The 21,584-nt window shown below is 42.6% G+C and overlaps 3 protein-coding genes across 5 annotated transcripts; 2 read left to right on the top strand and 1 right to left on the bottom strand.

The window, feature by feature from the left end:
- LOC8081262 (pentatricopeptide repeat-containing protein At1g63130, mitochondrial) lies at nucleotides 6,267–11,223 on the top strand. 3 transcript variants are annotated; one of them, XR_002449149.1, is made up of 3 exons: nucleotides 6,268–6,477; nucleotides 6,571–8,909; nucleotides 10,747–11,223. XR_002449149.1 is itself a non-coding variant. In XM_021451088.1 (2 exons), exon 2 carries the CDS (start codon nucleotides 6,668–6,670, stop codon nucleotides 8,828–8,830), a length of 2,163 nt encoding a protein of 720 aa, XP_021306763.1. In that variant the 5' UTR covers nucleotides 6,267–6,477; nucleotides 6,571–6,667; the 3' UTR covers nucleotides 8,831–11,223. The 3 variants fall into 3 exon arrangements, 1 of the variants encoding a protein (XP_021306763.1); XR_002449150.1 differs by having other exon boundaries at nucleotides 6,546–8,909; XM_021451088.1 differs by having other exon boundaries at nucleotides 6,267–6,477; nucleotides 6,571–11,223.
- Nucleotides 15,564–19,325, top strand: LOC8061175 (PITH domain-containing protein At3g04780). The gene is made up of 7 exons (XM_002466256.2): nucleotides 15,564–15,923; nucleotides 16,151–16,274; nucleotides 17,545–17,593; nucleotides 17,702–17,762; nucleotides 17,862–17,908; nucleotides 18,003–18,080; nucleotides 18,998–19,325. The coding sequence occupies exons 1-7, from the start codon at nucleotides 15,747–15,749 to the stop codon at nucleotides 19,044–19,046; spliced, it is 585 nt and encodes a 194-aa protein (XP_002466301.1). The 5' UTR covers nucleotides 15,564–15,746; the 3' UTR covers nucleotides 19,047–19,325.
- On the bottom strand, nucleotides 19,450–20,654 carry LOC8061174 (BI1-like protein). Its single transcript, XM_002463700.2, has 2 exons — nucleotides 20,237–20,654; nucleotides 19,450–20,096 (listed from the first exon to the last, which is right to left on the bottom strand). The coding sequence occupies exons 1-2, from the start codon at nucleotides 20,502–20,504 to the stop codon at nucleotides 19,621–19,623; spliced, it is 744 nt and encodes a 247-aa protein (XP_002463745.1). The 5' UTR covers nucleotides 20,505–20,654; the 3' UTR covers nucleotides 19,450–19,620.

The raw sequence follows: 21,584 nt of genomic DNA, 5'->3' as shown, positions 1-21,584 counted from the left end.
TACATGAGAAAGCCAAGTATCGGTACCTTTGAAAATCGTATCAGACTATCAGTACCGGTACTTTTCATCACAACACGAAAGTAAAAGAGAGAGAAACGCTTTAGGCCTAGTTATTCCCCGTGTTTGTTGGCCGCTTGTGCTGTTCCTTTAGCTTTGTTCATGTAACCTTCTTTAATTAGCCTCTATGCTTATGCTCGCACGACCTAATCAACAGAAACTACCAAAATCATGTCGCCTGCACTGCACGAATTTTTGACAATTTGGCTGCTTCAAGGATGCTTCCTGTTTGGAATAATAGTGGAGGGGCTGCTTTTTCTCTGTATTCACTATTCAGTGTCTCAGTCTCGGTGGTCATCGATTTCAGCTAGTACTATAGTCTACTTTTGTGAGGATTTAGGCGATCAGCCATATCACTTTGCTCTACTAATAGCCTGATTTATTCTTAAAAGAACAACTAAGCCTATTTCCTAGGCCTTTTTGCTCTACTACTACAGAAAGATTCTTTTTAACTCTGGCAGTGGCACACATGACCCCTACCTTCTATTCTACCTATCTACAGAACTTTTTTGGCAAATACTTGCATTTGTTTCTGAGGCATGAACAACTAAACACGGGCTAGAATTTGATGAGTTGATGAACAAGACATATAATTGTTGTACCTTTTTTAGATGAATAGTTGGTGTACTTGAAACCGAGGGAATAGTGGACCAAATGATGAGAATGGTACCGCGTCCAGTCACGTCAGGAGGAGAGGGGCTCCTCCGTAGTTTTCCAATAGGATAAACTGAATCCGGCAGCTTATCAATTTGCCAGTACTTGTCTGACGCCTGATCAAAATCTGAACAAATAGTATTATATGTGATATCTCAAGAAAAGAATATGGACAAAGAAATACATACACTGAGATATAAATAACATCTTGTCTGTTGGTGCAGGAGTATACTAATGATAGGCCTGCACTGCATCTTTTGTTTTCAGATCTCTAATGTCTAATCGCATTCAGATGGTGGTCAATTCATCTCACTATATATTGCCAATGCCATGTAAGGTGGTGGGTCAACCATCCTCCATAATCCCTATCTTAATCCGTCTCTTTTCTCTTGACCAGTGGGATTTGGTTCATAAGCTCGTCATCACCATATGATTTGCACTTCCCAGACTGCAGCGGGAGACCTTCACATCAAGCCCCGGCACAGAACCGTTTGCATCAGATCCTGACGTGACCTGCGACTTGCTGCTGTTCATTGCAGCGGCTGCACAATGCTGGTGGCACGTCAGGTTCGTTGAGTCGCCCATTGGCGCGCGGCCGTTGGTGAGATATTGCTCTCGTTTTCGCCCATCTCATTCATGCATGTGTGTGATCATCCATCCTCTTGTGTCGCTCCGAACATGTAGTTTCAAGTTACTTTAATAAGATAATAACGTGGTTTTAGTGCATCTTTGTCATGGTACAGTAGGGATTTAAGCATCATTTGTTCAAACATCGGTTTCCCTGGTTGTTCAGGCACTATTTCGAAAGCAACACAAATGCCGCTGCAACTTGAACTTGCTGGTGGTACCGTGTCCCTTTTTATTTTCCCCCTATACAAGTTTAATTTGTCCTAACAAAATTCCTCGAAATATATTCTTGTGTTTTATGACCTTTGTACGTCTTTTTTTTTTAACGCAGTGACAGGAGCTCTGACTTTCAATCTTGTATATGTTTCTTGTGCTCCATGGATCATTAGCGTTTGCTAGTTGTTGCCACTGATGGTGATGGCCACGGCTGCTCTTTTCTTTTTATTGAGGAAAATAATGGCGGCTGCTCTAATTCCCAAACGGTTCTTAGTCCTCGGTATGCATGCATGCATACGAAGAGTATTTGACACGATCACTTCATCTAATTGGCCCCTGTTCTTATTGCTTATTACGATGACGTAGCCACGGCTGGCTGTGTCGGCTGCGTGTGTTGACCAAATAATACGTTCTGAGTTATGCAAGGGGATCTATACCATACCATTATACGCTCATTATATTGGAGATAATTTCAACACGAATGTTGGGTTGGGTGATGTGTCATACATACATGCAATAATTAATAATCTGGTTGGCTTCTGTTGCGTTTTTTTAGTAGAGAAATTCGGCAGGCGATTACCGGTCTGAACCTCGATGCCAAGGTCCAAACATACAAGATTTGTGAGCAAGAGAGATAAGAACAAAAGAAGCAAAAAAAAAAAGAAACAACCAATGGTGGCTAAGTTACATTGTCAAACAACACAATCCAATTAGGCTAGTCTCAATATAGGTTTCAAGAGAGAGTTTATTTTTATTTATTGCTACGTTACATCAGTATTTTTGATAACTTGACAGGTACCATTGCCAATACGATGAAGCTGAATGAAACCAGCGTTTAGAGCCTAGAGTCCGTGCGGCAAGAATCCAGTCAGTACTCCAGAGGTCCACAGCAACACCATAATTTCCTATGCGGCGGCTAGATGGATGCCCTGTTTCTTGAACTTGCGGTTCCCTAGCTTTTGTGTGATGGCTCAGTGTGCTTTTTTTTATTTAACATGGCTCAATGCACTTGTTTGGTTGCCTAAGAACAATATGTTACATTTAAAAGAGTTTTAGAAAAAATATTCGAGAACATTCAGCTCACTTTCAGCTTAAGGATTTACTCGAATCATGATTGACTTTGAGATATAAAATGATTGTTGAAGGTTCATGTCGAGCTTTTCTAAGAGCGAAATACAATGTACTACCTTCGTCCTAGAAAGAATATAATTTTCACCAAGAAGTTAGCACACAATAAAGACACGTGTACCCATGCTTTTTTTTCTCCATATGTGTTTTTGACCGAAGTCAGCGAGGGAAACCCAACCTATTTTTTTATTTTTTGATAATGCAGACTTGTTTAAATTCGCTTTCACATGGAGTCGAACCCAGGTCTGCAGGTGCTACTCAGGTGCTCTAACCACTAGGCTAGAGGCCCTTTCGCTGTTCTCCATATGTGTTGATGGGACATAAAGCAAATGATTACACTTATAAACTCTGTATTGCATCACATCTATAGAGCATATATTTTTAGGATACCACATCTACTTATGAAGCTAGAATTGGAATCTTTTTGGACAACACATGAGTCCTAGAATTACATCCTTTCTAGGATAAAGGGACTATATCCTAAACTTTTCTCGTATTCGCATATGGATCCATGAACTAATCATCTAGGTATTTTAGCTTTTAAAGTGGTTCATTCAAATTGTAAATTCAGGCCTATGATTGTATTTAGAGTGGACTTAGAATAAACCACTTGAAAAAGTTGAAGGACTTGGATAATCATTTTAAGAGTTCATGGGTCTAATGCATTTCACTATATTTTTGCAAATCATAGTCTGGACATAGACACTAACATATACATCCTCGCTCCTATCCTATAAAAGTATACATATATCCAATTTTATGAGCACCTCTAAAAAGATTGACAAGCAAATTTTGAGATTGATGAAGTAGTTGTTAGTTACTACAAATGTCTCGTTGATGTCATTGACAATAACTTTTTTGGTAAATGAGAAAGTAAGAACCCAACTTAATGCCACTAGCTAGCTTGAGAGAGTAGAGTTAGTCGCATCTATTCGACCTAACACATATCACTAGTGGAGGAACTTAGGATGTAGAGGACCATGAACATCCCTAAGCTTAACAAGTTCTTAGTAGAGTACTTAATTTCATTGCTTCAAGTGCTATAACAAAATACTAATCCGGCTCCTCTGCTTCCATTTCATATCACATTGGCCCTGTCTTTTCACCACTGTGGGACTAGAAGACCTACAGTCAGGAAGCGACTTTCTTCGGATTCGTCCTGTAAATTACTCTCTAGCTATGTTTTTAGTTTTGTAAATAGTCTATATTTAGATATTCAATGTGACAGGAGTTAAACTTTACCGGAAAAAACCAAACTGACCTTAATTTACCAAGTGTGTACATAGTGCGACATGCAATGTGTGTATATATGTGCAAATAGACAGTGAGACGACAGGCGACGTCTGCTCTGCTCTTGCGTCACCACGAAGACTAACGAATGCCACTTGCGCAAGGATCTCGGCGTGATCATCTTCGTACTGAGCCAAAAAAGCCAACTGGAGTCTAGAGGCGACTATTTCTATCATGGCTATGGTCATGGAGAGAGATTTGCGTGACGCACTGACGTGCGCCTCTGCACAACCACTGCGTGTTTGCGTGCATGCTCACCAACTGCACGATCAGTTACCCTTTGGTCATGCACGCGTACTGTGTCAGCTCATATGCGACGCGGCACACACTACGTACTCTGTTTTGTTTTATTTCTTGCTCACGTCATTACTGGTAACAAACCCTTTTTTTCTGCTCCTGTCAATGATGAAGCCAGCTTTAAGATAGATGAAACAAATGAGGGTCGCCTACAACTGCTGGTAGCAAACGATGGAATCATAATCTTTCTGCTGATCTTATGAAACATGTCGACAGAAGGTTAATATTGATCTGATGCAGGACTTGATATCTTTCTGCAATTAGACTTCCAAGTTGCTACACATATGTAGCCTGATGCACCATATCTTAACATCGTCGGCCAGCAAGTGAGCTATAGTATTAATTTTCCCCGGATTCACTAAACAATTAGACCTAAAGATATCAAGTCCTGCATCAGTGTAGGACGTACCATGCATCCCAGGCATGCAACAGACAGGCAACATCACAAGAAATAATCCTAATTCAGACCTTGTTTAGTTCACAATAAAAACCAAAGATTTTTCAAGATTTCTCGTCATGTCGAATCTGATGGCATATGCATAGAGCATTAAATATAGATGAAAACAAAAATAAATTGCACAATTTGTCTGTAAATCGCGAGACGAATTTTTTAAGCCTAGTTACTCCATGATTGGATAATATTTGTCAAATAAAAATAAAAACGCTACAATGTCAAAATCTAAAAACTTTTTGGATCTAAACAATGCCTATGCACGAGGTCCATGCCCCAGTTGAATACTCTGGGAGGGGGAGCTGATCGACGTGGCAGAACAGAAACATGCATATATTTTACCAGTTCAGAGAATTCTTGGACTGTTGGAGTTTTGCATTGTATGCACTTTCCAGTTCCTCCTGCAAAGTTAAATGGCAGAAAATGATTCAGACTTATGCCCCAGAAAGTGTCAGGATTATGAGATAGAAAAGAGAATGCTCGAGGGCAAGATTAAATGCTTTCAAGCACAAGATCACATGATATCAAGGACTGAAGGACCTGAGAAGAGCTTAGCTGAAAGTAAGCAATAATCCTAACAGAAACAATCGTGTGTGCCTAAGTTTCGGCATGGTTTCAAAGAAAAAAAAAGTTTCTGCTTGGTTTTAAGAAAAGTTTCTCATGTCATTTTTTGCAGGATTCCAATTATTCACATAGAGTCATACTAGATGCATATGGATTGCGGCATTCACACTTTGGCTTTGTTTAGTTTTTTTTTTTTTAGTACTGTAGCATTTTCGTTTGTCCAATCATAGACTAACTAGACTCAAAACATTCATCTCGCGATTTACAGTCAAATTGTATAATTAGTTTTTATTTTTGTCTATATTTAATGCTTTATGCATGTGTCGCAATATTCGATGTGATGGAGAATCTTGAAAAGTTTTTGGTTTTTTAGGTGAACTAAATAAGGCCTTTGCCAGAAATAGGAAAGAGTCCATACCTTGCATGCTTTCAGCAATGGTTCGAGAAAAGATGTTCTGAAGAAACTGGACGTTCTTTCCCAATCTGAAACTCAGAATAGGATTGTGAAAAACATGGCATACTAGCCTATTAGGCAATAGGATTGGGAAAAAAAAAGAGTAAACGCAGTTACAAGAGTTGGACGGAATGACATGTGTTGGATAAAAAAGATAAGTGTTACGGAGTATAATATAGAGGTTCGCTCGAATTTTTTAATGGTATAGGCCTTGTTTAGTTCGCAAAAATTTTCAAGATTTCTCGTCACATCGAATCTTTGATCGTATGCATGGAGCATTAAATATAGATGAAAATAAAAACTAATTGCACAATTTACCTGTAATTTGTGAGATGAATATTTTGAGCCTAGTTACTCCTTGTTTGGACAATGTTTGTCAAATAAAAACAAAATACTACAGTAGCCGAAAACGAAATTTTTTGCGAACTAAACAAGGTCTAGAGGAATGACCAGCTGGCACGACTAGGCATAGCGGATGGGCTCGTTGTGGCCTTGTTGTCTCCTGGTCCTAGGCTAGGCCTCGCCCTTAACGGCGCCAGGCCCAATCGTCAATCGACCCTCCTTGCTTTCGCTCCCCATCCTGTTACCTTGGACTTCGACCCCTACCGGCGGCGCTGGCGAAGGCGAGGCCAGCCAGCCAAATCGACGCCTCTCCGCCGAGCACCCGGGCGGGCTCGCGGCTGCTCTCTCCTTCGGCCGGAGCGCCACTCGGTGCTGCCTCTCCTCCTCGCATCCGTCGGTAAGGAACCCTCCCCAGCTCGACCGGGTAGATGACTCATTTTAATTTGTTCCTCGTTTTCATTTCAGTAACAAGTGGAATGGACACTTGCAGGAGGACGAAGATTCCAAAATTCAGTACAAGCTGACGGACCTATACATTCGAAGCTTGGCATGACGCTGTCACTGTCAGTGTCCATGTAGCTACGTCAATGGCGCTGAAGGTTGTGTCTCGCATACGATTTGCGAGACGGCACCTGTTATCAGGTAGACTCATGTATTGTTCGTGCCCAGATTCACCCTCCGTGCGCGCTTCTGCCGATAGAGCAAGTTCTTCTGAGTTTGATTCTGCAATCCGGTCACTCAAGGACAATCTCCGGCCAGAGAGTCTAGCTCGGGTTCTCGATTCCACATCTGACTCGAGCTTGGCACTTAGGATCTTCAGATGGGTTTTGCATCAGAGATATAACATACACACGGTTGACACCTATAGCTGTATGATCTCCAGGCTTACTGCTGTGGAAAATCGTGATGAGATGGACAGCCTCCTCAGTGAGATGGTCAGGCTGAAGGTGCCTGCGTTGGAGCAGGCCCTTAATAAATTAGTTGAGTGCCTGAGCAGTAAGAACCAATTTGATGAAGGTTTGCTGGTAATACAACGTGCTAGCTCTGCGAAGCTTAAGTTGTCAGTCTCAGCTTGCAATGGAGTGCTGCATGGTATGGTCAAGCAAGGAAGGGGATTGTCGTTGTGCATGCTTGTGTATACGGAGATTGTCAAGGCGGGAGTCCTCCCTGATGTGGATACATTGAATTTGCTGATCGAGGCCCTGTGTGAATCTGGTCGTTTAGACTTGGCACTGATTCAGTTTGGCAGGATGAGCAAGAAGAGGTGTACTCCTAATAGTCATACGTTTGAGGTACTGATCACAGCACTTTGTTCCCACAGCAGAGCAGATGAAGCGGTGAAGCTCTTTGATAAGATGCTGCAACTTAGATGCTCCCCTGATAGCAGCTTCCATGCTCAAGTGATGCCCCTGTTTTGCAAGTTCAGTAAAGTCAAGGAGGCAATCACGTTGCATCGAATGATGAAAGAAGATAACATTCAGTTGAGTATGCAGTTGTACAGTGCCTTGATTAGATGTTTATGTGAGAATCAATTATTGGATGACACTACCATTGTGTTCAAAGAGATGATAGCATCAGGTCATGCTCCAATGGCAAGTACATATGTGGACATGATACATTGCTACTGTACAAAGGGCAAGTTCCACAGCGCTGTGAGATTTCTAGAGGAAAATGATGTCACTGAATCAGAACCATATAATGCGTTGTTGTCATGGTTGTGTAGAAATGACAGGCTGCAGGATTCAGTAAGCTGTCTTGAGAAATTGCACAACAGAGGTTTTGTCGATTGTGAGTCATGGAACATTGTTATAACTCAGTTCTGCAATGAAGGAAACATCAGACGAGCATCTGAGCTCATTGGTAGAATGGTTGTTTCTTCATTTGCACCAGATGGGACTACCTATTCTGCTGTTATATCTTGTTACTGTCGATTAGGACTTTACATTGATGCCTTGAATATGTTCAGAAGGGCAAGTATTAGTAACTTGTCTTTGAATTCAGAATCTTTCTCACAGCTTGTAGAGGTTTTGTGTCATGCAAAGAGGATCGAAGAAGCTATTGAAGTTTTTAAATATCACTATAATAGAGGTTGCAGTCTGACAAACAAGTCACTTGATATGCTAATTCAAGGGAGTTGCATGTCTGGAAAGATCCACGAAGCAGTCAAATTGCGTACTTTGGCTGTTTGCACAGGCACTTCTTGTACATTCTCCACTTATGGCATAATTATCCAAGCACTGCTCCATTTGAAGAAGGGGAAAGATGTATTGACTCTCTTTGCACAAATGCTGATGGAAGGTTGTCCATTGGATGGGTATGCATACAATATTTTGTTGCGCTCTTTCCTCACCAAGGAGACAATTATTGAGGCTGCTATCTTGTTCAACAGAATGGTTAATCATTCCTTTTTTCCTGACCAAGAGACATTTGAATTGATAGTCAACGATATGGCTTTGTTTTCATTTCTTAATATGGTTGCACAAAGTTTACTGAAAGTGATAGATACAAGTGGAACAGTGAGCCCCAGAATATATAACATTATTATTTATGGACTTATTAAAGAAGGCTTCAAGAGTGAGGCATGCAAGTTTCTAGACCAAATGCTGGAAAAGGGGTGGGTGCCTGATTCAAGGACTCATCGTGTCTTGGTCGGCAGCTCTGGTCTGGTGGAGGCTAGAGAGCTTGTTGAAGCCTACCAGACAGTGGATGGTGACAATGTGACCAACATATTGTTGGAAGCACTAGATTGAGGTTTGAAACATGTTTTTGTGTACTATGATAGGGAAATGATATACCGGTGCTGACATTTCAGTGCTACAGTTTTTCCAGGTAAAATTCTCATGAAACACTGTCAATAATGAATACTGGTAGAAGAATCTAGAAAAGTAGAAAAACCTGTAGCAGAAAAGATAAGAGGGTTGTACATAGTTGATAGACCTTCAGCAAAGAAGATGAACACGGCAAATTACTTTCTGGATAACATCGTGTACTTTTCAGACATTATTGTGCCATTTCTGAGAAAAACACATTATTTGCTATTAATAATAGTCTATGTGATGACTTAATGAGTTAAATTGTACTTTAGTTCCTTGCCTGAATTCTGTGCTATTATTTGTGACTATTCTGAACCCAATGTGGAACTAAACCAACACCACAAAACAAATCCACCAGCTAGGCCTCTACTAACAGATTGGGGTGTTTAAAATCTAAAACAGTAATACATGACAACAAATTACTATGAATATTAAATTGTTGTTGTACCTGTTTGAAATGCTGGCTGGTTTGAAAATCAATTTTAATAAAAGTGAAGTTTATATGATCAATGATGAAGCAAATTTGGGAGTAAGATATGCTGAGATTTTTAACTGTCAGATGAGTCTGTTTCCTATTAAATACTTGGGGGTGCCAGTTAGCCCGAGTAGATTGAAAGTTATTGATTGGTTACCTTTAATTGAAAAAGGGTGTAAAAGGCTGGATGTTTGGAAAGGAGGGTCACTGTCGATTGCTGGCAGATCAACGCTTATTACAGCAAGTCTGAATAATTCTCCCATGTATCATATGTCGGTTTACCTTCTACCTAAAACTACTGTGAAGAATCTAGATAAAATAAGAAGAAAGTTCTTTTGGCAAGGAGGTGGGACAAAAAAGAAGTATCATCTTGTTAAATGGGAAATCATTTGTAGGAGTAAAAAGAATGGAGGGCTGGGAATTAAAGATTTGAGAAACATGAATATAAGTTTATTATGCAAATGGTGGTGGAAGTTAGAAAAAGAAGATGGGTTATGGCAGCAGATTGTTAAAATAAAATACATGAAACAGCAAACAATTCATGATGTGAATCATAGGCTGTATGACTCTCCTATGTGGAATGATTTGCTTAAAGTAAAGAACATTTATTTACAGGGGAGGGGTATATCAGTTGAGAATGGATGCTTAACTAGATTTTGGCTTGATCCCTGGTTATATAACGAACCCATTGCTGTGATTGCTCCTGTCTTGTTCGAGCTGTGTGAAAACAAGAATATAAGTGTAGCACAAGCTGTGGGGGGTGGCCAAATTTCTTTCAGAAGATGGTTATTTGGGGAGTTGAGAGTGGCTTGGGAGAATATTTGGAGAGATGCTGCTAATTTCAGGTTAAGTTCTATTGATGATTCTGTTATTTGGACTTTAGGGAAAAGAGGGACTTTTAATGTTAAATCCATATACAATGCTCTGTCTAATTTTTCTAGTGGGATATACTATAAAAAGATTTGGAAGGGAAAAATACCTGAGAAAATTAAGATTTTTCTATGGCTAATTGCTAATGATTCTATTCTGACTAAAGACAATCTAATGAAGAGAAAATGGCAGGGTGATCCCAGTTGTATTTTTTGTAATAATGTTGAGACCATTTCTCACTTGTTTTTTCAATGCCCTGTTGCTAAAATAATTTGGTCAGTTATAGCTAAGTGTTTGAACGCATCAAATGTTCCAACAAATTTTCAACAGTGCTGGTTGTGGTGTGATAAATGGTTCTTTTTTGGTGAGAAGTATCATGCCTGGGGAATAGCTGCCATTTGTTGGGCAATTTGGAAGTGTAGGAATAGAGCTGTTTTTGACAAGAAATTAATCAAAAGTCCTCTTGAGATCATATGTCATGCTTGTGCTTTGATGAAATTTTGGGCAGGATTATTTGCAGAACTGGAACAGGAACAGCTGGTGGAAGGAGCCAATACTTTACTCAGGGTTGCCAAGGAAATCTTAGCTACACAAACCGCAAGACAGGTGAATCAATTGCTGTTACAAGATGATGGAAGACCTGACCATGGTGAAGATGCAAAAACGGAAGACTGAGGAGTGTTCTTGTGTTTTCCCGTTTGTAGGTTTTGAGCTAGGGGGGTCCTTTTGGACTTGTTTTAGTCTTGCTGCAAGGTGATCTGGTGAAGATCGTTTAAAACCGGAATAGTTTTTTTTGGGAGGTCTTTTGGTAGGCTCCACTAAGACTGCTGGCGATGTTCTTTGTTTGGGTGACTTTCGTTAGCGGTCCAGTTCTGGTTTTTTTCTTCGGTTTCTGGTTATCTGCCTTATCTGTAAAACTATGCTACTTGCTTTGTATTTTCGTTCTTCATAATGGAAATGGGTAGTTCCCGTGTTGAAAAAAAAATGACAACAAATTACTCCTGAAATAAAAAGGTACTGTGTTTTCTTGACAGGCTTGATATCAGTTAATACTGAGCTGATAAAAAGGAGATGACATAGAAAAACATAAGATTCAGCAAGGCTGAATGTGAAAATGAAGACTGCCACCATAAGTTGAAACCTCTAAGCTCAACTTAGCCTCCAAGTTTGCACCTTTATACTTATAATTATCCCATCTCATTAATTTATTCTACAATTGTGCATTTTGTTTTTTGTTTGGTTCTGTCTGCATTTGTGCCCTCATATTTTTATAGCTTACATGTTATCTTTCAGTACCTTTTCAGCTCAACACGGGATGCCTGGTTTCATGATATATCGCAGAACCACTCATAATCCTCCCCGTTGGCTGCGGCAACTCTGGATGTTTAAAAAACCCTGGATGTAAGGCTGTCAATCCTCCTTTGTGAAGCCCACAGCAAAGTCATTACTAGAATCTGAGCATCAGACTTCAGTTCTAGTTAGTTGTGCTTGTGGGTTTCCCTTGATTGATGGTGGTGGTTTCAAGTGATGTCGTTCCGTACTCCCGTCTCCATGTAACTGTATGTGGCGTGTCTGTTGGTAAGTTGTACTCCCTCCATTTCAAATTAAGTCGTTTCGACTTTTCGGGTATATCTATTTTGCTATGCATCTAGATATAACATATGTCTAGATACATATCAAATTCTATGTATCAAAAAAGTCAAAACAATTTATAATTTAGAATGGAGGGAGTACATGTTAAGTTGCCATGAGACCTCGAAACTGTTGCCCATCTATGAACTATAACATCAAGATCATTGTCAAACTGTTGGATTTTGATCTATAACATCAGTATCGTTGTAAGCATTCGATTGAATCCATCGACTCTTTTGTCTTGGTATCTGTCGACGAAAGCTGGTCGGCAGTCTACCTTGGGGTATACCCACGGTAGTAGTTTATCGGTAGACGGTGCGCAAACTACGAACTCGATGGTGACGCAAGACTCGGACAAGCTTTTTATCCAGGTTCGGCCGCCGAGTTGGCGTAATACCTACGTCCTGCGTCTGGTTGTATTGATTTGTGTTGAGAGAATCGTATGTATAATCTGTCCTCTAGGGGACCCCTGCCCCTCCTTATATATCGTGAAGGGACAGAGTTACAAGTAAAGTATCCTATTTGGTACAAAATCTTGTAGCCTTGCGGTGCACGCCGACCAGTCGTGCGCCGCACGTCTTCATCCTGTGGGCCGAGCCACCTCTGATGGTGCGGCCCATATAGGCCCATGAGGGTATAGGGGTTTATACCCCCACAGCTAGTCCCCGAGCACCATGTATTGTGATGTAACACGCCGTCTTGAGCTTCTTCGATCAGTGAGGCTTGACGTCTTCAATAAGCAGGAAAGTCGCTCAAACAGTTGCAACGGTATTTTGACCAACTCAAAAGACAGTTGATCAACATTGACATCGAAGAAGCAGGTTGTTCGAAGAATACATGTTGCTCTCAATCAAAAAAGATTTCTTTCCTGGTGAAGTGTGCCCACTTTACTTTTCTGAAAAGTATAGTCTTTCAAAAAGCAAGCATATTCACCGCAAGGTGAAGTGTGCCCACTTAGTCCCCGAGCCTGGTAGTAGGTGACGTAGGCACGTGGTGCCAGGGTCAAAAGAAAAGTCCTCAAAGAAATTCTGAAACTGAGATGCATCGCCAGATGCATCGTACCGATGTAGTCCCCGAGCTTGCTGGAAGGCGAAGTATGAGCCTTGTAGCAAGGTCTAAAAAATTGAATTTACCAGTCCGTCTGCAATTGAATAGACTAATCGACCAGTCCCCGAGCATATAACGCTCGGTGGTCGGTACAGTCCCCGAATTCTCAAATTGGTGGGCTGGTCGACCAGTCCCCGAGCGTATAGTGCTCGGTGGTCGGTACAGTCCCAAAACTCTCAAATTGGTGAGCTGGTCGAACAGTCCCCGAGCGTATAGTGCTCGGTGGTCGGCACAGTCCCCGAGCACGGCGTAGAGACCGGTGGACAAGTCCCTGAGCGTGGTTGGGAACGTAAACGTGCTCGGTGGTCGGCACAATCTTCGAGCACAACATAGAGAGTAGTCGACAAGTCCCCGAGCGTGGTTGGAAACGTAAACGTGCTCGGTGGTCGGAGCAGTCCCCGGACACAGCGTAGGGAATAGTCGACGAGTCTCCAAGCGTAGCTTGTCGACTGGGCCAAACTCCTAAAAAGTAAATATAAAGAATTGGTAGTACATGATGTATAAATAACCTTTAGATAAAAAATCAGTACTAAGATAAGTTTTAGATTTTTTGTTATAAAATTAGCACGAGTAGTTAATTCATCCTAGAGCTTGTACCAGCTCTGGTCTAGCCAACAATCAGCATGAGGTGCGGAACCTAGGCACGCGTAGGATTGTCAGCCACGTCAGAGAGCTACTGCCGACCACCCGGAACGCAGAGGGCGGATCTCGTGCACGTGTAGGGAGGAGTCGGAGACAGTACCGGCTCTGGAAAGCTCGTGTAGGAGAAAAAACTAGTCGGCTAAAAAAGTTGTTTTGAAGAATAATAATCTTAAAAATATTATGCCAAAAATAAATAAAATATTAGAATTGTGCTTATCTTTGGACGAAAGTCTGGTCGGGAGAGTTGCTTGACTTGTTGTCGTGATGGTGGTCGCGGCTGTCGTAGCGCCGTTCTTCGCGGCGATTATTATTGCGACTCGTGGTCAGAGCAAGTAGGCCACACAACTTGGTCGATAGCCTGAGCAGGTCGGTGTCGTCGATCTGCCTCCCTTTGTAGCAGAGAAGCGGGTGACGCGTTGTCGGCGTGGTCGGAGACGTTGCTGGAGTAGTTGGAGTCGTAGCCAGCGTGGTTGAAGCCGCCGCCGACGTCGATGAAGAAGTGATTGGCGCAGATCGGATCTACACCTCCTCCGTGGTCGTGGCGGTGAAGCTGTTGAAGCTGACGGTGAACGTGAAGTCGCCCGCCATGGCCACAAAGTCGGGGATAATGACCATCTCGTTCGTCGGGAAAGTTGCACGCACACCCCCTACCTGGCGCGCCACTGTCGACGAAAGCTGGTCGGCAGTCTACCTTGGGGTATACCCACGGTAGTAGTTTATCGGTAGACGGTGCGCAAACTACGAACTCGATGGTGACGCAAGACTCGGACAAGCTTTTTATCCAGGTTCGGCCGCCGAGTTGGCGTAATACCTACGTCCTGCGTCTGGTTGTATTGATTTGTGTTGAGAGAATCGTATGTATGATCTGTCCTCTAGGGGACCCCTGCCCCTCCTTATATATCGTGAAGGGACAGAGTTACAAGTAAAGTATCCTATTTGGTACAAAATCTTGTAGCCTTACGGTGCACGCCGACCAGTCGTGCGCCGCACGTCTTCATCCTGTGGGCCGAGCCACCTCTGATGGTGCGGCCCATATAGGCCCATGAGGGTATAGGGGTTTATACCCCCACAGTATCAGCCTTAATTGAACATGTTTGGTTATGCTTCAAAAGGTCGGAACCAGGCAGTTTCCCAGGCCGTCAATTTCAAACGTTTGGGACCACGTAGTGTCCCTAGGTCGCCAATTCAAACGGTTGGGATCACTGTCTGGCAGTTCATGAACCAAACATGACAAAAAAAAATTATGGGAATTGCTATAATCCAAATGCCTGAATTTTGGATTTTCCGCTGCCCATCGCCGTGGCTTGCTTCGGCGAGACCCTACCGTGCTCACAGCAGCCTCTCTTTCTCTTCCCCCTCCCTCCTCTCGCTGCTTTCTTCTCCAACTCCAGTGAGAATGATCATAACGCCACTGTCTCGAGCTGACCAAGCTGCCTCTACCACCATCAGGGCTCTAAAAGCCGCTCGGACACCATTCCCACCACCTAGCTTGCCTACCTCCCCAAAACAACCTCTGCCACTTAAAGAATATAACTATGGTATTCATGTCTATTATAGTAGTTTATGTTTGATCAAGTTTAAAATGAATCGTATTCATATATGTATCTCCAAATTGATTTATTACAAAATATATCTTATAATGAATTTAATGATATTTATTTTGTAATATAAATGTCAATGTTTTTCTACTAAATTTGAAAGCATTTAATTTTTTGACAGAACAAGAATTGTATTCTTCAGTGGACCTAGGGAGTAATACAGTTTTAGCATAAGGGAGGGAGTTTTTTTTTTTTGAGTTCAAGGGAGGGAGTATTTTGGGAATAAGGGAGACAAATTTTAGCACACAGTTTTCTTGGAGTTGGAATGTGACACCGACAAGTTTTGCTTTGGACCCCGCCCTGATGTGTTCGGCTCGACCGCACCGCGCGTCATGGAAGATATCTCCCCGCTGCCGCAACTCGAGTAGCAAGTCACCTCACGAGTCACGACTCGGATTCGCTCGTTCACCTCCCGGCACGCGCGCACCGGCGCACGCAAAAGCACCTCTCGAGCCAGGACGCCAGCTCCCCTCCCTCTCCGTCTTATCAGCCTCGCCCTTCTAGAAGCTTCCGGAAGCCAACCCAAGCCATGGCTGCCGACAGCACCGCCGCCGCCGCCGCCGCCGCGGCCACCCCGGCCCCCGCCCCGGCCGCGACCGTGCAGGTGCCGCGCGGGCAGGTGGATCTGATCGACTTCATCGACTGGACCGGCGTCGAGTGCCTCAACCAGGACTCGTCCCATAGCATCGTCAACGCGCTCAAGCAGGTAGGCGCCGCGTCCTCCCGACCCAAACCCTAGCTGGACTAGCCCCCTCCTCCAACGGATTTTAGATTCTGTTCTTCGCGTGATTTTGGTGGGGGCGGATCGTTTGGTTTTCCTTTTTTTTCGGGAACTTTATCTAGGGTTTCGTCGGTGGTGACTTCCTGATCGCTCGTGGCTCTGCTGCGAACTCTAATGGCGATTGCGTTGTGGTGATTGTTTGGTGGTTGCAGAGTTTGCGGGACGACGAGGGGTTGTACCTCGCCAGCGATTCGGACGAGCAGCTGCTGATCTACATCCCCTTCATGCAGGTGATCAAACTGCATTCCGCGCTATTCAAAGGCCCCGAGGAAGAGGGTAAGATTTGCAACTCCCTGTTTGGATTATGTGCGTTGCGAGTAGATTTGGCCCAATTGACAGTTTATATGTTCAAATTAGGTAGGAGTATTGCTTTCATATAAGTTATATGCAATAGTGATAGCTAGATCTCCTGGTTGATGTTAGGTCTGTGAGGGATCCTTGTTGTGATATCATGTAACATCAGTTGTGATTTCATGAATTAAAACATCTGGTCCTGATTGGTGGCCCCTTCACATAATGCATTGTTAGTTTTGCTGCTGAAAATTATCCTTGTGTTCAGACTTACAACAAAGTTGCTTGCTTGTTTAGATTTCTGATACTTGCATTAGTGTTGCCAATGTTAATCTGTCATTTTATTGGAGACAATTTCAATTCCCTATGACACCTAAAGAAAATTCAGCCTCCCTTATTTGACATGTTCCGTGATATACAAAATAAATACATGGACACACAAGGTTTAGATGAATTTCAACAAGTTTACAAGAATGAAAGTTTTGTAGGATGAAAAAGAATGAAATTTGAATAACTTCTAGTTCAGTTCGTATGAGAGGATTTGATTTCAGATGAATAGTATTCCAACAGTCCACCAAGCCTGAGACTCACTCTGCTTTGAGGTATCCCACACGACAGGGGGTGGTGATTTTTTAGACATAGTTCTGCTTTGAGACATCCATGTTGCCACAGCTGAGCGCCTTCGAGTAGCCTCTGCACTGCAGTGCAGGGAGACAAACATGCTGTCTGGACACTCTGGCATGGCCGAGGCTGCCTGCAGCTCCACCAGCTGCTCTGCTCTAGCTCCTTCACAGTGCTGGCTGCTACCTGCTATGTTGCAGGCTAAAAGTGCAATCCCATCTTTTCACATGGCACATATCAGACTCTGGATGGAAAAGTTAACGTTAGTATTATTTAGAATAAAAGTTAGACACAACATCAAATAAGGGAGGCTGTAACTTTCATGGCCATAAAAGGAAGCACTCATATACTACTGTTAAATTGGGAATTCTCTCATTTTATTGCCGCCTTTTTTGACCTAACTGAAAACATAATATGCATTACCAACTCACCACCAAGTCTTCTTTTTGCCTGAAAGTTTGAATTTCCACAAATTATAAGGTTGTTTCTTTTAAAAATGATGTTTTCCATTGCAACACTATTTAGCATGATATTCTGGCAATTTCTTTGTTGAGAACTGCATGATGCTCTGTCACTGCAGTTTTATGGTTGCCCTTCTTTTTCATCAAACAATAATGCCCTTTTTTCATCACAGGCCCCAAAACAATAAAACTCTTCTCCAATAAAGAGCATATGGGTTTCAGGTATTCTACTCCCTGCCTGGAGTTGTTTGCAGTTTGGTCATATCAAAACACATTATCTTTTTCTATTCAGCCTGAGTGCCTGACCATAGATTTATGTATAAATGGCAGCAATGTCAATGACTATCCACCAAGTGACACCCTCGAGCTATCCTCCGATCATTTGATAGAGGTATGACTTATCATCCTACTCTTATATATGGTTGATGACCATCCAATTTTTTGTCACCCCAGCCATTATTGTTTTGCTCACAGCCTTTCTTTCCTGCAGAATAAACCTTTGCCGCTAAAGTATGTCAAGTTCCAAAATGTTCGCAGGTATGCACATTTCCACGATATATATGTGTTTTTCTTCTCACATTTTTGTTTCTTATTATCGCTGTTTTTAATGGCCTTCTGTTTTTTTTTTCAGTCTGACTATATTTATTGAGGACAACCAAAGTGGAAGTGATGTCTCAAAAATTCACAAGATTGCTCTTTATGGAACAACGTTAGTTTCTCTTTCACATGCTTATTATCATAGTGATTGTTCCTGTTTTGGTTGGTTCTACTTCTTTTTTTTAGCAAGGGCTAGAATTATAAAGGTTTGTAGTGTGAAGATAACAAAATGATGATAATGTCTAAAGTAAAAGTCACTGAAGTAGATCCAAGCTGGAATAGTAGTATAGTACTCCCTCCGTCCCAAATTATAAGTCATTCCAAGAATCTTAGAGAGTCAAAGTTTTTCAAGTTTGACCAAATTTATATAGCAAAATAATAACATTTTTGGTACCAACCAAGTATCATTAGATTCTTTGTTAGTTATATTTTCATAGTGTTCCTATTTTATGACATAAATCTTTATATTTCTCTCTATATTTTTGGTCAAACTTGAAAATGCTTTGACTCTCCAAGATTTTTGGAATGACTTATAATTTGGAACGGAGGGAGTACTAATTATTTGGGGGAGGAGAAATTGCAATTTTGGAATGTGAACAAGAATTGGAAACTTTTTTTTTTTAGCTAATAAAGTTAATCAAGTTTGCGAGGATGTCCACTTGTCCATAGAAATTCAAGCTGATCGGTGATACCTGCTTAGTGATTGATAGGATACGTCGTGATATGCAAGTGGAACCTTTTGGTTATAGATCACAGCTATGTATTTTGCTATTTCTCTGTTCATTTGCACAGGTTACGTTTACTACCTGTCTCAGAAAAAGTAGCTGAAACTTCTAGAATTTGGTAGCTGGCTAAGCCAAAATTGAAAGATGAAGGCAATCAATTTACCAAATCATATAGGAACATGCTTAAGGGGAGGGGGATCCATTGACAGGCGTTGAGAAGAAACTCTCAATTTCTCTTCAAAGGTGCATATATGATGGAAGTGTACCATTTTCCTAAATCTAAATTGCTTGGTTTATTTTGCAGTGTGGACACAACAAATATGAAAGATTTGAAGAAGATAGAAGAGCACTGAGACCATTTAAAGGTTGAGCTTATTCCAGTGGGTGTATGGCATACTAGAAACAGTTAGATGGATGTTAAATTGAGCAATTTCTAGTTGACCCTGGCAACTTCTTTTCCCCTATTTTTATACAACGAGGAGTTCAAAGAGTGCAAGTCTGGTGATGCCGAAGCTATTGCCTCATGGCATCTTGTAATCCTGCAATTTATGGCTTTGGGTGTGACAATCAGATGATCCGAATCCATTTCATGAATGAACCAAAATTACTACATGCATCCATGGTCTTGCAAACTTTGCCAGCAGAACTTAGTTCGTTCCTGGGAAGTTTGGTTTGTGTTGAACATTTCTGAGGATGATGAATGCATTGGCCTCAGTTGTGTGTTGCCTGCATGATCATTTTGCTGCCGCTGTGATATAATGAATTGGATTGGCAATATTTCGTTGGTTGTAATGTTCAATCATGGCGGTGCCGCTCGACTCTATCTATGGATTACATTACAGATTGCCCTGCAAGTTGCAGTGGTAGCTTAGATTACATATGGTACGATCCTATGTATATATGCTCAGTCATCAGCCGGCCGTCTTATCAGTCGACGCCTTCGAGTATGGCGAGTATGGCCTGGAAGAGGTTGATGATGTCGAGGTAGAGCTCGATGGCGGCGCTGACGTACTCGTCGTAGGAGTAGCGCTTGATGAGGTTGTCGGTGTCGTAGATGATGAAGCCGGAGAAGACGAGCGCGGCGATGCAGCCGTACACCATGGTCCCCGTCTTCCCCAGCGGGAAGAGGATCCGCACGAGGCCGAAGAGCATGAGGATGAGGACGGCGGCCACCAGGAATGGCCCCAGGAACTCGAAGTCGTAGCCTTGCTTGGCCGCCCAGAAGGTGTAGGCGGTGAGCCCCAGCACCACCACCATGGTGATCACCACCGCCTCCAGTATGACGGGGCCCTTCGCCGACAGGCAGCTGAGCCCCACGGCGAAGCTGATGCCGACGGTGAAGAGCGCCAGGAGCACGAGGTTCACCGGGTGCCGCTTCCGGTAAATGATCATCGGAATCATCACTGCATTTTTTTTAAAAAAAAAAAAATTGCACACCGATCGAGCAACGACGTCGACCGATGATCCATGTGAATGAACATTATGTATAGTATGTGCATACACGTACGAGAGAAAGTCGAGAAAGAAGCACGTGCGGACGTACCGAGGATGGGGAAGATGATGACGGCGATGGTGGCGGCGATGGCGCCAATGGTGCGGGAGAGGAAGAAGTCGGCGATGGGGCCGACGAGGTTGACCGCGGCGGCGACGGCCACCGTGAGCAGCAGCTGCAGGCAGACGATCGCGTACACCTTGCGGATGAAGGCCCACCGAAGCTGCGGGCTCTCCATCATGTACGGGTACATGCCGCCGTCGGCCCCCGGCGGGTAGCACGCCTCGATGTCGTGGCTGCACTTGCCGTGCTTGCCCATGGCTGGCTGCCGGCCCCTGCTGCTGCTGGCCGCCTGACGATCGGCTGGTCTCTGTCTCCCGCGCGCGCGTGCCCCCCGAGCTAGAGAGAGACGGCGAGCAGCCGGTGGTCGTCGGTTCTCGCGCCTCGTCGGCTATTGATAGCCTAGGTGGGCTGCGCTGCGCTGGGGGAGGGATGTTTAGGCGTGTCGGAACCTTTTTTTGGGTGGTGGAGAAAGATGGCGGCAACGGCAGGAGGGCTTCTATTCTTGGTGCGCTCAAACTGTAATAGCTTTTCCCGGCTGGTCATTTTATTTATCATGTGATGTAATGTAATTCAGTAGTCCCGATCTGCAGTCTTAGGCCTTGTTTAGTTCTTAAAAAAATTTGTAAAATTTTTTAATTCCCCGTCACATCGAATCTTTAGACGCATTCATAGAGTATTAAATATAGACGAAAATAAAAACTAATTGCACAGTTTGGTCGGAATTGACGAGACAAATCTTTTGAGCCTAATTAGCCTATGATTGGACAATATTTGTCAAATACAAACGATAGTGCTACAGTGTCGATTTCCTAAAATTTTTTAGAACTAAACGAGGCCTTACTGTTGGGTTACTGTAACTTCCTAATAAGAAACCAAACGTTTATTTTTCTACGGTGCCAAAAGGAAATTCTGATGCGCAAAGCTCAAGCATATATCCCTCAGAAAAGAAGAATTTGCCGGGTTTTACTCGATAACTAAAGGTGCAAGCGCATGATTTGCTAGGATTTCAGGCCTACTTGCTGAGGACACTCTTAATGTTAGAAATTACCATAGTTTTCATAGTTTTAAAACTAAACCACTAGATATCATCCTTCTCAACACAAGTTTTTAGGATCGCAATCATCATAGATCACTTCACACAAATATCATAGAAAGTCAGAGACTTCAGATGCAGTATGTAACATCCCTGATGTTACGAACACTAAAAATGGATCATGTCATCATAAGCATTGCAAAGCATATTTGTTAAGCACATTATTATGCATCAACCTAAAATAAGTTTATTTTGGTTGATTGTGCTTAGGGAATTAAAGTGTGTTTATCTGGTGAAGTGATG

Source organism: Sorghum bicolor, chromosome 1, assembly GCF_000003195.3.
Source record: "Sorghum bicolor cultivar BTx623 chromosome 1, Sorghum_bicolor_NCBIv3, whole genome shotgun sequence".
Lineage (NCBI taxonomy): Eukaryota > Viridiplantae > Streptophyta > Magnoliopsida > Poales > Poaceae > Sorghum > Sorghum bicolor.
Note: the sequence above shows the minus strand (reverse complement) of the source record. Positions and strands in the feature narration are given on the sequence as shown.